Genomic DNA, 12,077 nt, shown 5'->3' with positions numbered 1-12,077 from the left:
CAGGCGGATTCCCAACCACTGCGCCACCAGGGAAGCCCCATTCATTTTTCTAAAGAGAACATAGTATAATAAATACCCATTAACACGGATTCAAAAATAACCAAGATTTTGTTATATGTGTTTCATCTGTTCCTATTCTTGTTTGCTGAAGTAATTCAGGGCAGATCCAAGACTCCATACTGTTTTCATCTCTGTTTAGTTCAGTTTGTTTTTTTTTTTTTAAATAAATGTATTTATTTATTTTTGGCTGCATTGGGTCTTTGTTGCTGCTCATGGGCTTTCTCTAGTTGTCAGAATGGGGGCTACTCTTCATTGTGGTGTGCAGGCTTCTCATTGTGGTGTCTTCTCTTTGTTGCAGAGCACAGGCTCTAGGCGTGTAGACTTCAGTACTGGTGGCTCGCAGGCTCAGTAGTTGTGTTCACAGGCTCTTGAGCACAGGCTCAGTAGTTGTGGCACACAGGCTTAGTTGCTCCATGGCATGTGGGATCTTCCCAGACCAGGGCTTGAACCCATGTCCCCTACATTGGCAGGTGGATTCTTAATCGCTGCGCCACCAGGGAAGTCCCTACTTCAGTTTGACATGCCATTTTCTTATATAACAACAGTATTATTAGCCCCAAATTAGTAACAGTTCCTCAGTATTATCTAATTCCCAGTCCATAATCAAATTTCCTCACTTCTTAAAAAAGAAGTATATTTTTTTACAGTTTATTTGTTTGAATCTGATTCTGTACAAGGTCTATGTATCCCATTTGACTGTCACTTTTCTTCTCTTTTATCTTGAAAATTCTCTCCCCCCTTTTCTCCCTTTGTCATCATTAACTTGTAGAAACTGGACCAAATATCCTTTTAAGTGCCTCAATCTTAAATATGAATAGACAATAAAGGATCTCCAGACTTTTGAGAGATGCCTCAAATGTGAAAGACAGAAAGTAAAGAGAGAAAAAAACAAACCCAAAGGAAACAGAAGCAATGCAGTGAGCTGAAGAAAACTTTAAAAACACATTATAATTGATAACCTCAAAAAAATAAACAGAATAAATGGTATCAATGAAACAAAAACCAGGTACAGTAAAAAGAGGACCTTTTGGAGAATAAGAATTCTTGGTAATTAAAATACGATAGCAGAAATTAAAAATTTCATAGGCAGGATGGAAGATAATGAAAGTAGAACAAAATGTCAAAAGTGGTAAGATGGCAAAGAAAGGGTAAGAAAATTAGATCTCTCTGGGAAGCCCCACATTCAAAAAAATAGAAAGATGCTCCAGAAATAAAATAGAGAAAATGGAGGGGAAGGAATCTTTCTCCTTTTCCTAGGGAAAAATTCCTGGAATTCAAAGACATCCATTTCCAAAGGAAGTATTCACCATGCGCCCAGTACAGAGAATGACAAAAGACTAACATGAAGATATATTGTGATCAAATTTAAGAATACAAAGTGAAAAGAGAAACTTTTAAACCTTCTGAACTGGGGTGGAGACAGGGTGGGGAGCACCTACCATGTATCACACAAAGCAGGAGGAATTAGAATGTCATTGGACTTCTCAGAAGCAACATTAAGAGTTAGGAAACAGCAGAACAAAGCCCTAATTTTCTGATGAAGATTACTTTCCTCATCTATGATTCTACATCCAGCCAAACTGTTCAGTCTGAGATCAAATAAAGATATTTTCAGATTATCAAGGTCTCAGATTTACCTCTTGTGCACAAAAAGCTCTTGGAGGATTTACTCCACCAAAAGGAGTAAACCAAGGAGGAGGAAGACTTTAGAACCAGGATACAGGAGATCTGACATGAAAGCAAGCTGAAATAATTAGGAAGGGAAGTCCCAGAATGACAGTTGTATAGTCAAACCAGAGCATAATGAGACTAGAACAGGGGAGTGGAGAGCTCTAGGAAGGCTGCCTCTGGAAAAGAAATGATATGGAAGGATTATTTGCTGTGCTGAAGGTATCGAGAGAGGAGGATTACACCTCTGTAAGATTCAGAAGTGATAGGCACACAAAAAACTAAGAAGGAAGAAAAGGAGATGTTTTTTAATCCAGGGGCAACAAAAAGTTGTACAAAAAAAGAAATGTGATCATGGCATAACATGTAGCCCATAGTGAAGAATAATATCAACACTGGATAAAAAGAGTGATTTAAATATATTGGGAGGATGAGGGGAGGAAGGTTCTGTGTGTGTGCATGTGTGTGCATGTGTGTGTGTGTGTGTCTGTATAGGTGTGTAGATATGTATAGGAGGGTTAATTCTTATTGCAATTGAGTTAGAGACTGCAAGGTACTTATCCCAACGTACATTCTTCTTTCTTCCTTAGAAATAGAACTATGGATATATATGGGGGGTAATCTTTCCAGTTAAAAGACTACATTTCTCAGCTTAACTTGCAGCTAGGTACAGCCAGGTGTCTAGGTTCAGCAGAAGTATACTGTGGTACTTCCAGGAAATATCCTTGAAAGGGACAGAGGCGTCTTCTACTGCTGATGGTCTGGAATGGGAAAGTGATAGTTGGCATTTCTGCCATTATCATAGACCATGAGAATAATGGACACACACCAAAGATAGTAGACCACAGAGCTGGAAGGATCCTGGGGCCCTGATGACACTCTAAAGCTATCATATCAGCATTGGACTGGCTAACAATACATTTATTTTATGTAAGATAATATATTGATACCTTTGTATATTTAAGTCATCATATTCAGATCTCAGTTATATTAAGTAGCAGAACCAGATTTAACTGATTTATTCACTAGACAATATCTAAAATGAAATTTAAGAAATAACAGTATAAGCATGTTATTTAATAATACAGAGTTAAATACTAGAAGAAAAAAAGTTGCAAGTTATTTAGGGCAGTGAGAATTGGGGTAAAATCAAATGATTACTATTTTTTCTTATAACTCTTTTAGAAATATTTGACATTTTAAGTTATGTACATGTATTACTTTGATAAAAGTTAAATTATTTGTTCAGGTACATTTTAATTAGTATTACAAGTAAAAATACACGTTCATTGCAAAAATTCAAACAATACAAAAGATATAAAGTTATGCTTCCCTTCAATATTTGTTGCCTATTCCTTGCCTGAGAATTCCACTCTCCTCCCCAGGAAAAATGGCCAATTGGTATGTGTCTCTCTATACTTTCTCTGTACATTCATTTAGCATATAAGAGAAGCATAGTTTTTTTTTTCTTTTCTTTTTTTTTAACATCTTTATTGGAGTATAGTTGCTTAACAGTGTTGTGTTAGTTTCTGCTGTATAACAAAGTGAATCAGCTATATGTATACAAATATTCCTATATCCCCTCCCTCTTGCACCTCCTTCCCACCCTCCCTATCCCACCCCTCTAGGTGGTCACAAAGCACCCAGCTGATCTCCCTGTGTTGTGTAGCTGCTTCCCACTAGCTATCTGTTTTACATTTCGTAATGTATATATGTCAGTGTTACTCTCTCACTTCGTCCCAACTTACCCTTCCCCCTCCCCGTGTCCTCAAGTCCATTCTGTATGTCTGCGTCTTTATTACTGTCCTGCCCCTAGGTTCATCAGAACCATTTTTTTTTTAAGATTTCATATATATGTGTTAGCATATGGTATTTGTTTTCTTCTTTCTGACTTACTTCACTCTGTATGACAGACTCTAGGTCCATCCAACTCAGTACAAATAACTCAATTTCATTTCTTTTTATGGCTGAGTAATATTCCATTGTATATATGTGCCACATCTTTATCCATTCATCTGTAGATGGACACTTAGGTTGCTTCCATGTCCTGGCTATTGTAAATAGTGCTGCAATGAACACTGTGGTAGATGTCTCTTTTTCGGTTTATGGTTTTCTCAGGGTATATGCCCAGTGATGGTATTGCTGGGTCGTATGGTAGCTCTGTTTTTAGTTTTTTAAGGAAACACCATACTCTTCTCCATAGTGGCTGTATCAATTTGCATTCCCACCAACAGTGCAAGAGGGTTCCCTTTTCTCCACACCCTCTCCAGCATTTATTGTTTCTAGATTTTTTGATGATGGCCATCCTGACTGGTGTGAGGATGGCCTCATTGTGTTTTTGATTTGCATTTCTCTAATGATTAGTGATGTTGAGCATCCTTTCATGTGCTTGTTGGCAATCTGTATATCTTCTTTGGAGAAATGTCTATTTAGGTCTTCTGCCCATTTTTGGATTGGGTTGTTTGATTTTGGTACTGAGCTGCATGAGCTGCTTGTATATTTTGGAGATTAATCCTTTGCAAATATTTTCTCCCATTCTGAAGGGTAATCTTTTCCTCTTCTTTATGGTTTCCTTTGCTGTGCAAAAGCTTTTAAGTTTCATTAGGTCCCATTTGTTTATTTTTGTTTTTATTTCCATTTCTCTAAGAGGTGGGTCAGAAAAGATCTTGCTGTAATTTATGTCATAGAGTGTTCTGCCTATGTTTTCCTCTAAGACTTTTATAGTGTCTGGCCTTACATTTAGGACTTTAATTCATTTTGAATTTATTTTTTGTGTATGGTGTTAGGAAGTGTTCTAATTTCATTCTTTTACTTGTAGCTGTCCAGTTTTCCCAGTGCCACTTATTGAAGAGGTTGTCTTTTCTCCGTTGTATATTCTTGCCTCTTTTATCAAAGATAAGGTGACCATAGGTGTGTGGGTTTATATCTGGACTTTCTATCCTGTTCCATTGATCTATATTTCTGTTTTTGTGCTAGTACCATACTGTCTTGATTACTGTAGCTTTGTAGTATAGTCTGAAGTCAGAGAGCCTGATTCCTCCAGCTCCATTTTTCTTTCTCAAGTTTCCTTTGGCTATTCAGGGTCTTTTGTGTTTCCATACAAATTGTGAAATTTTTTGTTCTAGTTCTGTGAAAACTGCCATTGGTAATTTGATAGGGATTGCATAGAATCTGTAGATTGCTTGGGTAGTATAGTCATTTTCACAATGTTGATTTTCCAATCCAAGAACATGGTATATTTCACTTTCTGTTTTTATCTTCTTTAATTTCTTTCATCAGTGTCTTACAGTTTTCTGCATACAGGTCTTTTGTCTCCTTAGGTAGGTTTATTCCTAGGTATTTTGTTCTTTTTGTTGCAATGGTAAATGGGAGTGTTTCCTTAATTTCTCTTTCACATTTTTCATCAGTGGTGTATAGGAATGCAAGAGATTTCTGTGCGTTAATTTCGTATCCTGCTAATTTACCAAATTCATTTATTAGCTCTAGTAATTTTCTGGTAGCGTCTTTAGGATTCTCTATGTATAGTGTCATGTCATCTGCAAACAGTGACAGCTTTACTTTTTCTTTTCTGATTTGGATTCCTTTTATTTCTTTTTATTCTCTGATTGCTGTGGCTAAAACTTCCAAAACTATGTTGAATAACAGTGGTGAGAGTAGGCAGCCTTGTCTTGTTCCTGATCTTAGAGGAAATGGTTTCAGTTTTTCACCATTGAGAATGATGTTGGCTGTGGGTTTGTCATATATGGCCTTTGTTATGTTGAGGTAAGTTCCCTCTGTGACTACTTTCTGGAGAGTTTCATCATAAATGGGTGTTGAATTTTGTTGAAAGCTTTTTCTGCATCTATTGAGATGATCATATGGTTTTTATCCTTCAGTTTGTTAATATGGTGTATCACATTGATTGATTTGTGTGTATTGAAGAATCCTTGCAATCCTGGGATAAACCCCACTTGAACATGGTGTATGATGCTTTTAACGTGCTGTTGGATTTTATTTTCTAGTATTTTGTTGAGGATTTTTGCATCTATGTTCATCAGTGATATTGGCCTGTAGTTTTCTTTTTTTGTGACATCTTTGTCTGGTTTTGGTATCAGGGTGATGGTGGCCTCGTAGAATGAATTTGGAAGTGTTCCACCCTCTGCTATATCTTGTAAGAGTTTGAGAAGGATAGGTGTTAGCTGTTCTCTAAATGTTTGAGAGAATTCACCTGTGAAGCCATCTGATCCTGGGCTTTTGTCTATTGGAAGAATTTTAATCACAGTTTCAACTGCATTACTTGTGATTAGTTGTTCATATTTTGTATTTCTTCCTGGTTTAGTCTTGGAAGGTTGTGCTTTTCTAAGAATTTGTCCATTTCTTCCAGGTTGTCCATTTGATTGGCATATAGTTGCTTGTAGTAATCTCTCATGATCTTTTGTATTTCTTCAGTGTCATTTGTTACTTCTCCTTTTTCATTTCTAATTCAGTTGATTTGAGTCTTCTCTCCTTGTTTCTTGATGAGTCTGGCTAATGGTTTATCAGTTTTGTTTATCTTCTCAAAGAACCAACTTTTAGTTTTATTGATCTTTGCTCTTGTTTTTTTCATTTCTTTTTCGTTTATTTCTGCCTGATCTTTATGATTTCTTTCCTTCTGCTAACTTTGGGGGGGGTTTTGTTTTTCTTTCTCTAACTGCTTTATGTGTAAGGTTAGGTTATTTGAGATGTTTCTTGTTTCTTGAGGTAGGATTGTATTGCTATAAACTTCCCTCTTAGAACTGCTTTTGCTGCATCCCATAGGTTTTGGCTCATTGTGTTTTCATGGTCATTTGTTTCTAGGTATTTTTTGATTTCTTCAGTGATCTCTTGGTTATCTAGTAGCGTATCGTTTAGCTTCCAAGTGTTTGTATTTTTTACAGTTTTTTTCCTGTCTCATAGCATTGTGGTTGGAAAAGGTACTTGATACAATTTGAAGTTTCTTAAACTTACTGAGGCTTGATTTGTGACCCACGACATGATCTATCCTGGAGAATGTTCCATGAGCATTTGAGAAGAAAGTGTATTTTGTTGTTTTTGGATGGAATGTCCCATAAATATCAATTAAGTCCATCTTGTCTAATGTGTTATTTAAAGCTTGGGTTTCCTTATTTATTTTCATTTTGGATTATTTGTCCATTGGGTAAAGTGGGGTTTTAAAGTCCCCTACTATTACTGTGTTACTGTTGATTTCTCCTTTTATGGTTGTGAGCATTTGCCATATATGTTGAGGTGCTCCTATGTTGGGTGCATAAATATTTACAATTGTTATATCTTCTTCTTGGTTCGATCCCTTGATCATTATGTAGTGTCCTTCTTTGTATCTTGTAATTTTATTTTAAAGTCTATTTTGCCTGATATGAGACTTGCTACCCCAGCTTTCTTTGATTTCCATTTGCATGGAATATCCCCTCACTTGCAGTCTGTATGTGTCCCTAGGTCTGAAGTGGGTCTCTTGTAGACAGCATATATATGGGTCTTGTTTTTGTATCCATTCAGCCAGTCTGTGTCTTTTCATTGGCGCATTTAATCCATTTGCATTTAAGGTAATTATCGATATGTATGTTCCTGTTACCATTTTCATAATTGTTTTGGGTTTGTTTTTGTAGGTCTTTTCCTTCTCTTGTGTTTCCTGCCTAGCAAAGTTCATTTAGCATTTGTTGTAAAGCTGGTTTGGTGGTGCTGAATTCTCTTAACTTCTCGTTGTCTGTATAGGTTTTAATTTCTCTGTTGAATCTGAATGAGATCCTTGCTGGCTAGAGTAATCTTGGTTGTAGGTTTTTCCCTTTCATCACTTTAAATATGTCTAGCACTCCCTTCTGGCTTGCAGAGTTTCTGCTGAAAGATCAGCTCTTAACCTTATGCGGATTCCCTTGTATTTTATTTGTTGCTTTTCCCTTGCTACTTTTAATGTTTCTCCGTTGTGTTTAATTTTTGATAGCTTGATTAATATGTGTCTTGGCGTGTTTCTCCTTGAATTTATCCTGTGTGGGACTCTCTTTGCTTCCTGGACTTGATTGACTCTTTCCTTTCCCATATTAGGGAAATTTTCAACTATAATCTCTTCAAATATTTTATCAGACTCAGGTCTTCTTCTGGGACCCCTATAATTTGAGTGTTAGCATGTTTAATGTTGTCCCAGAGGTCTCTGAGACTGCCCTCAATTCTTTTCATTCTTTATTCTTTATTCTGCTCTTCGGTGGTTATTTCCACTATTTTGTCTTCCAGGTCACTTATCCGTTCTTCTGCCTCAGTTATTCTGATTCCCTCTAAAGAATTTTTAATTTCGTTTATTGTGGTGTTCATCATTGTTGTTTGCTCTTTATTTCTTCTAAGTCCTTGTTAAACGTTTCTTGTATTTTCTCCATTCTATTTCCAAGATCTTGGATCATCTTTACTATCATTACTCTGAATTCTTTTTCAGGTAGACTGCCTATTTCCTCTTCATTTGTTAGGTCTGGTGGGTTTTTACCTTACTCCTTCATCTGCTGCATATTTCTCTGTCTTCTCATTTTGTTTAACTTACTGTGTTTGGGATCTCCTTTTCACAGGCTGCAAGTTCATAGCTCCCGTTGTTTTTGGTGTCTGCCCCTAGTGGGTGAGGTTGGTTCAGTGGCTTGTATAGGCTTCCTGGTGGTGGGGCCTGGTGCCTGTGTTCTGGTGGGTGGGGCTGGATCTTGTCTTTCTGGTGGGCAGGCTGTGTCTGGTTTTGTGTTTTGGGGTGTCTGTGAACTTAGTGTGATTTTAGGCAGCCTCTCTGCTGATGGGTGGGGCTGTGTTCCTGTCTTGCTAGTTGTTTGGCATGGGGCATCCAGCACTTGAGCTTGCAGGCCGTTGGGTGGAGCTGGGTCTTAGTGTTGAGAAGGAGATCTCTGGGAGAGCTCTCGCCAGTTGGTATTATGTGGAGCTGGGGCGTCTCTCTGGTAGTGCAATGTCCTGGACTTGGCTCTCCCACCTCGGAGGCTCAGGCTTCACACCCATCTGGAGCACCAAGACCCTGTCAGCCACATGGCTCAGAAGAAAAGGATCAAAAAAAAGGGAAGAAAATAATAATAATAAAATTTTAAAAATTATAAAATAAAGAAATAATAAAATAAAAAAAGAGAGCAACCAAACCAATAAACAAATCCACCAACGATAGCAAGCACTAAAAACTAAACTAAGATAAACATAAAAATCAGAAACAAATCAGTTGCAGACAGCAAACCCCTAGTCTACAGTTGCTCCCAAAGTCCACTGCCTCAATTTTGGGAATATTCATTGTCTATTCAGGGATTCCACAGATGCAGGTTCATCTAGTTGATTGTGGGAGTGTAATCTGCTGCTCCTGAGGCTGCTGGGAGAGATTTCCCTTTCTCTTCTTTGTTCACACAGCTCCTGGGGTTCAGCTTTGGTTTTGGCCCCACCTCTGTGTGTAGGTCACCCTCAGGCGTCTGTTCCCCACCCAGACAGGAGAGGGTTAAAGCAGCGGCTGATTAGGGCTCTTTTGCTGTCTCAGGCCAGGGAGAGGGAGGGGGATGGTAGTCATAATTGGAATGCGACGGGAGCATGCAGCGGCAGAGGCCAGCGTGACATTACAACAGCCTGAGGTGTGTTCTGTGTGTTCTCCCGGGGAAGTTGTCCCTGGATCTGGGGACAGTGGCAGTGGTGTGCTGCACAGGCTCCTGTGGGGTTGTGGGGGCGGGTATGGGTAGTGACCTGTGTTTGCACATAGGATTCTTGGTGGCAGCGGCAGCAGCGTTAGCATTTCATGCCTGTCTCTGTGGTCTGAGCTGCTAGCCACAGCTCATGCCCATCTCTGGAGCTCGCTTAGGTGGTGCTCTGTCTCCTGTGGGCACACATGGAAGGAATCCCCTCTCCTCACCCCCCCCGAAACAATGGTCTCTTGCCTCTTCGGCAGGTCCAGACTTTTTCCCTGACTCCCTCCCAGCTAGTTTTAGCACACCAGCCCTCTTCAGGCTGTCTTCACGCAGCCAACCCCAGTCTTCTCCCTGGGATCTGACCTCCGAAGCCCAAGCCTCAGCTCCCAGCCCCCACCTGCCCCAGCGGGTGAGCAGAAAATTGTCTCAGGCTGGTGAATGCTGGTCAGCACTGATCCTGTGTGCAGGAATCTCTCCACTTTGCCCTCTGCACCCTTGTTGCTGCGCTCTCCTCCATGGCTCCAAAGCTTTCCCCCCATCCACCTCCCTCTCTACCAGTGAAGGGGCTTCCTAGTGTGTGGAAACTTTTCCTCTTTTACAGCTCCCTCCCAGAGGTGCAGGTCCTGTCCCTATTCTTTTGTCTCTGTTTTTTCTGTTTTCTTTTGCCCTACCTAGGTACGTGGGGATTTTCTTGCCTTTTGGGAAGTCTGAGGTCTTCTGCCAGCATTCAGTAGGTGTTCTGTAAGAGTTGTTCCACATGTAGATGTATTTTTGATGTAATTGTCAGGAGGAAGGTGATCTCCACGTCTTATTTCTCCACCATCTTGAAGGTCTCCCCCCCCATAGTTTTCTTTTATTTTTATTAAAAATGGATTTAAAATTTAAAAAAATATATTTTGGAGTATAGTTGATTTACTATGTTGTGTTAGTTTCAGGTGTACAGCAAAGTGAATCAGTTATACGTATACATATATCCACTATTTTTTTAGATTTTTTTCCCATAGCCCATTACAGAGTACTGAGTAGAGCTCCCTATGCTGTACAGTAGGTTCTTATTAATTATCTATTTATATGTAGTAGTGTGTATATGTCAATCCCAATCTCCCAGTTTATCCCACCCCTTCCTTATCTGCTGGTAACCATAAGTTTGTTTTCTGTTGATACATCTGTGACTCTACTTCTGTTTTGTTAACTATGTTCATTTGTCCCCTTTTTTTAGATTCCACATATAAGCAGTATCATATGATATTTGTCTCTTCTGTGTCTGACTTACTTCACTCAGTATGACAGTCTCTAGGTCCATCCATGTTGCTGCAAATGGCATTATTTTGGTTTTTTTTATGGCTGAGTAATATTCCACTGTATATATGTGCCACATCTTCTTTATCCATACCTCTGTTGATGGACATTTAGTTTGCTTCCATGTCCTGGCTATTGTAAATAGTGCTGCAATGAAAAAAGTGGATTTAAATTTTGATAAAGTACTCATGAGGAAATATTTAGGCTTATAACAGTTGTTATTTGTTTATATTTTTAGAATTCGAGATGCAAGCATGCAGTTAAAAAGTCACCAAAATGATTTTCAGAGAGTACAGAAAGAATTGAGTCAGTTGCAACATGAGTTAAAAATTAAACAAAGACAATCACAAATCTTCAGGTAAGATTATCTTTAAAGAATTGAATATTATAGTATTGAAAATATACACTCATTTAATACTAACTTTATAAACATTCAAACACCTTTTAGTAATATAGTTTCTATATTTATATAGCTTAATATTATAGTGTTGTTGAAAAAAATGGAAACACTTCACTTTTTTTTAAACTATTATCTCAACTAACTAGTTTTGCCAGTAACATTTAAATTAGGCAAACACCTTGTTCTGATTTTGCAGTGACATTTAGAATGAAAGCACAGTAACTAATTCATTTTCCTCTTGGCCAGTATTTCTTGGTATACTTGATCTCCTGACTGACAGTCCAGTGACATGAAAAGAATAGAATGGGGAAACTTTCTAACTGGATAGTAATAGACCTCCTAAGTTTAGAAATTTCCAATATAAATGGTGTTAAATCTGCTTTTATATAATCTTTGAAGGCTTTATAATAACTAAAGGTAAAGCCCAATGTTCTAAAGAAAATAGGAAGTACTTTTTAAAAATGGAATTGAATATATTGAGAATATCAGAAAGAATGATTAATTTTTAAATTGAGTAACTTTTAGCTCTTAGAAAAGGGAAATAAGTTAAATGAACATTATAAATAGACACAGGTTCAGGATGACTAAAAAAAATATGCCGGGTAAATACTTTTAATGTTCTTATTTTTTCCAGTCTACTTATTATTATTGGGAATATTTTTCTGTTAAAAAAATTATCTGGGCTAATAATTTTTTTATGCAATATCTGGTGATAACCTGTTAGCCATCTAACCTTTCATTAATGCCTTGCACATAACTGATGCTAAATAAATAATTTTTGAATTAATGAATGAGTCTACTCACAAAACAGATGACAATTTTTGTCATCAGAAATCTTCTCTGTCCTTTCCTAGAAATCTAGTATTGAACCAGCAGGATATCACCCCGGTGACCCCAACTCTCCATTTTAGTCAGGACCATCAGTATTCAGTCTTGGCCCCAACAATAGCTTTGGCTCAGGTCCACTCGGGAAATCCCATTTGTTTTATCCAGAGATG

The 12,077-nt window shown here is 38.0% G+C and overlaps 1 protein-coding gene across 4 annotated transcripts in view; it reads left to right on the top strand.

Moving 5' to 3' along the window:
- The window catches only part of LEKR1 (leucine, glutamate and lysine rich 1), a 276,896-nt gene that overhangs the window by 114,968 nt on the left and 149,851 nt on the right, over positions 1-12,077 (top strand). For all 4 annotated transcript variants that reach the window (XM_027113337.1, XM_027113346.1, XM_027113353.1 and 1 more), the window contains one exon: positions 10,918-11,037. In XM_027113337.1, the coding sequence (XP_026969138.1) occupies positions 10,918-11,037 (120 nt within the window). The remainder of the gene's footprint in view (positions 1-10,917; positions 11,038-12,077) is intronic.

Source organism: Aethalodelphis obliquidens, unplaced genomic scaffold (genome assembly GCF_003676395.1).
Source record: "Aethalodelphis obliquidens isolate GAN/ISIS:26980383/991018 unplaced genomic scaffold, ASM367639v1 scaffold1, whole genome shotgun sequence".
Lineage (NCBI taxonomy): Eukaryota > Metazoa > Chordata > Mammalia > Artiodactyla > Delphinidae > Aethalodelphis > Aethalodelphis obliquidens.
This window is presented reverse-complemented; position numbering and strand designations above follow the sequence as displayed.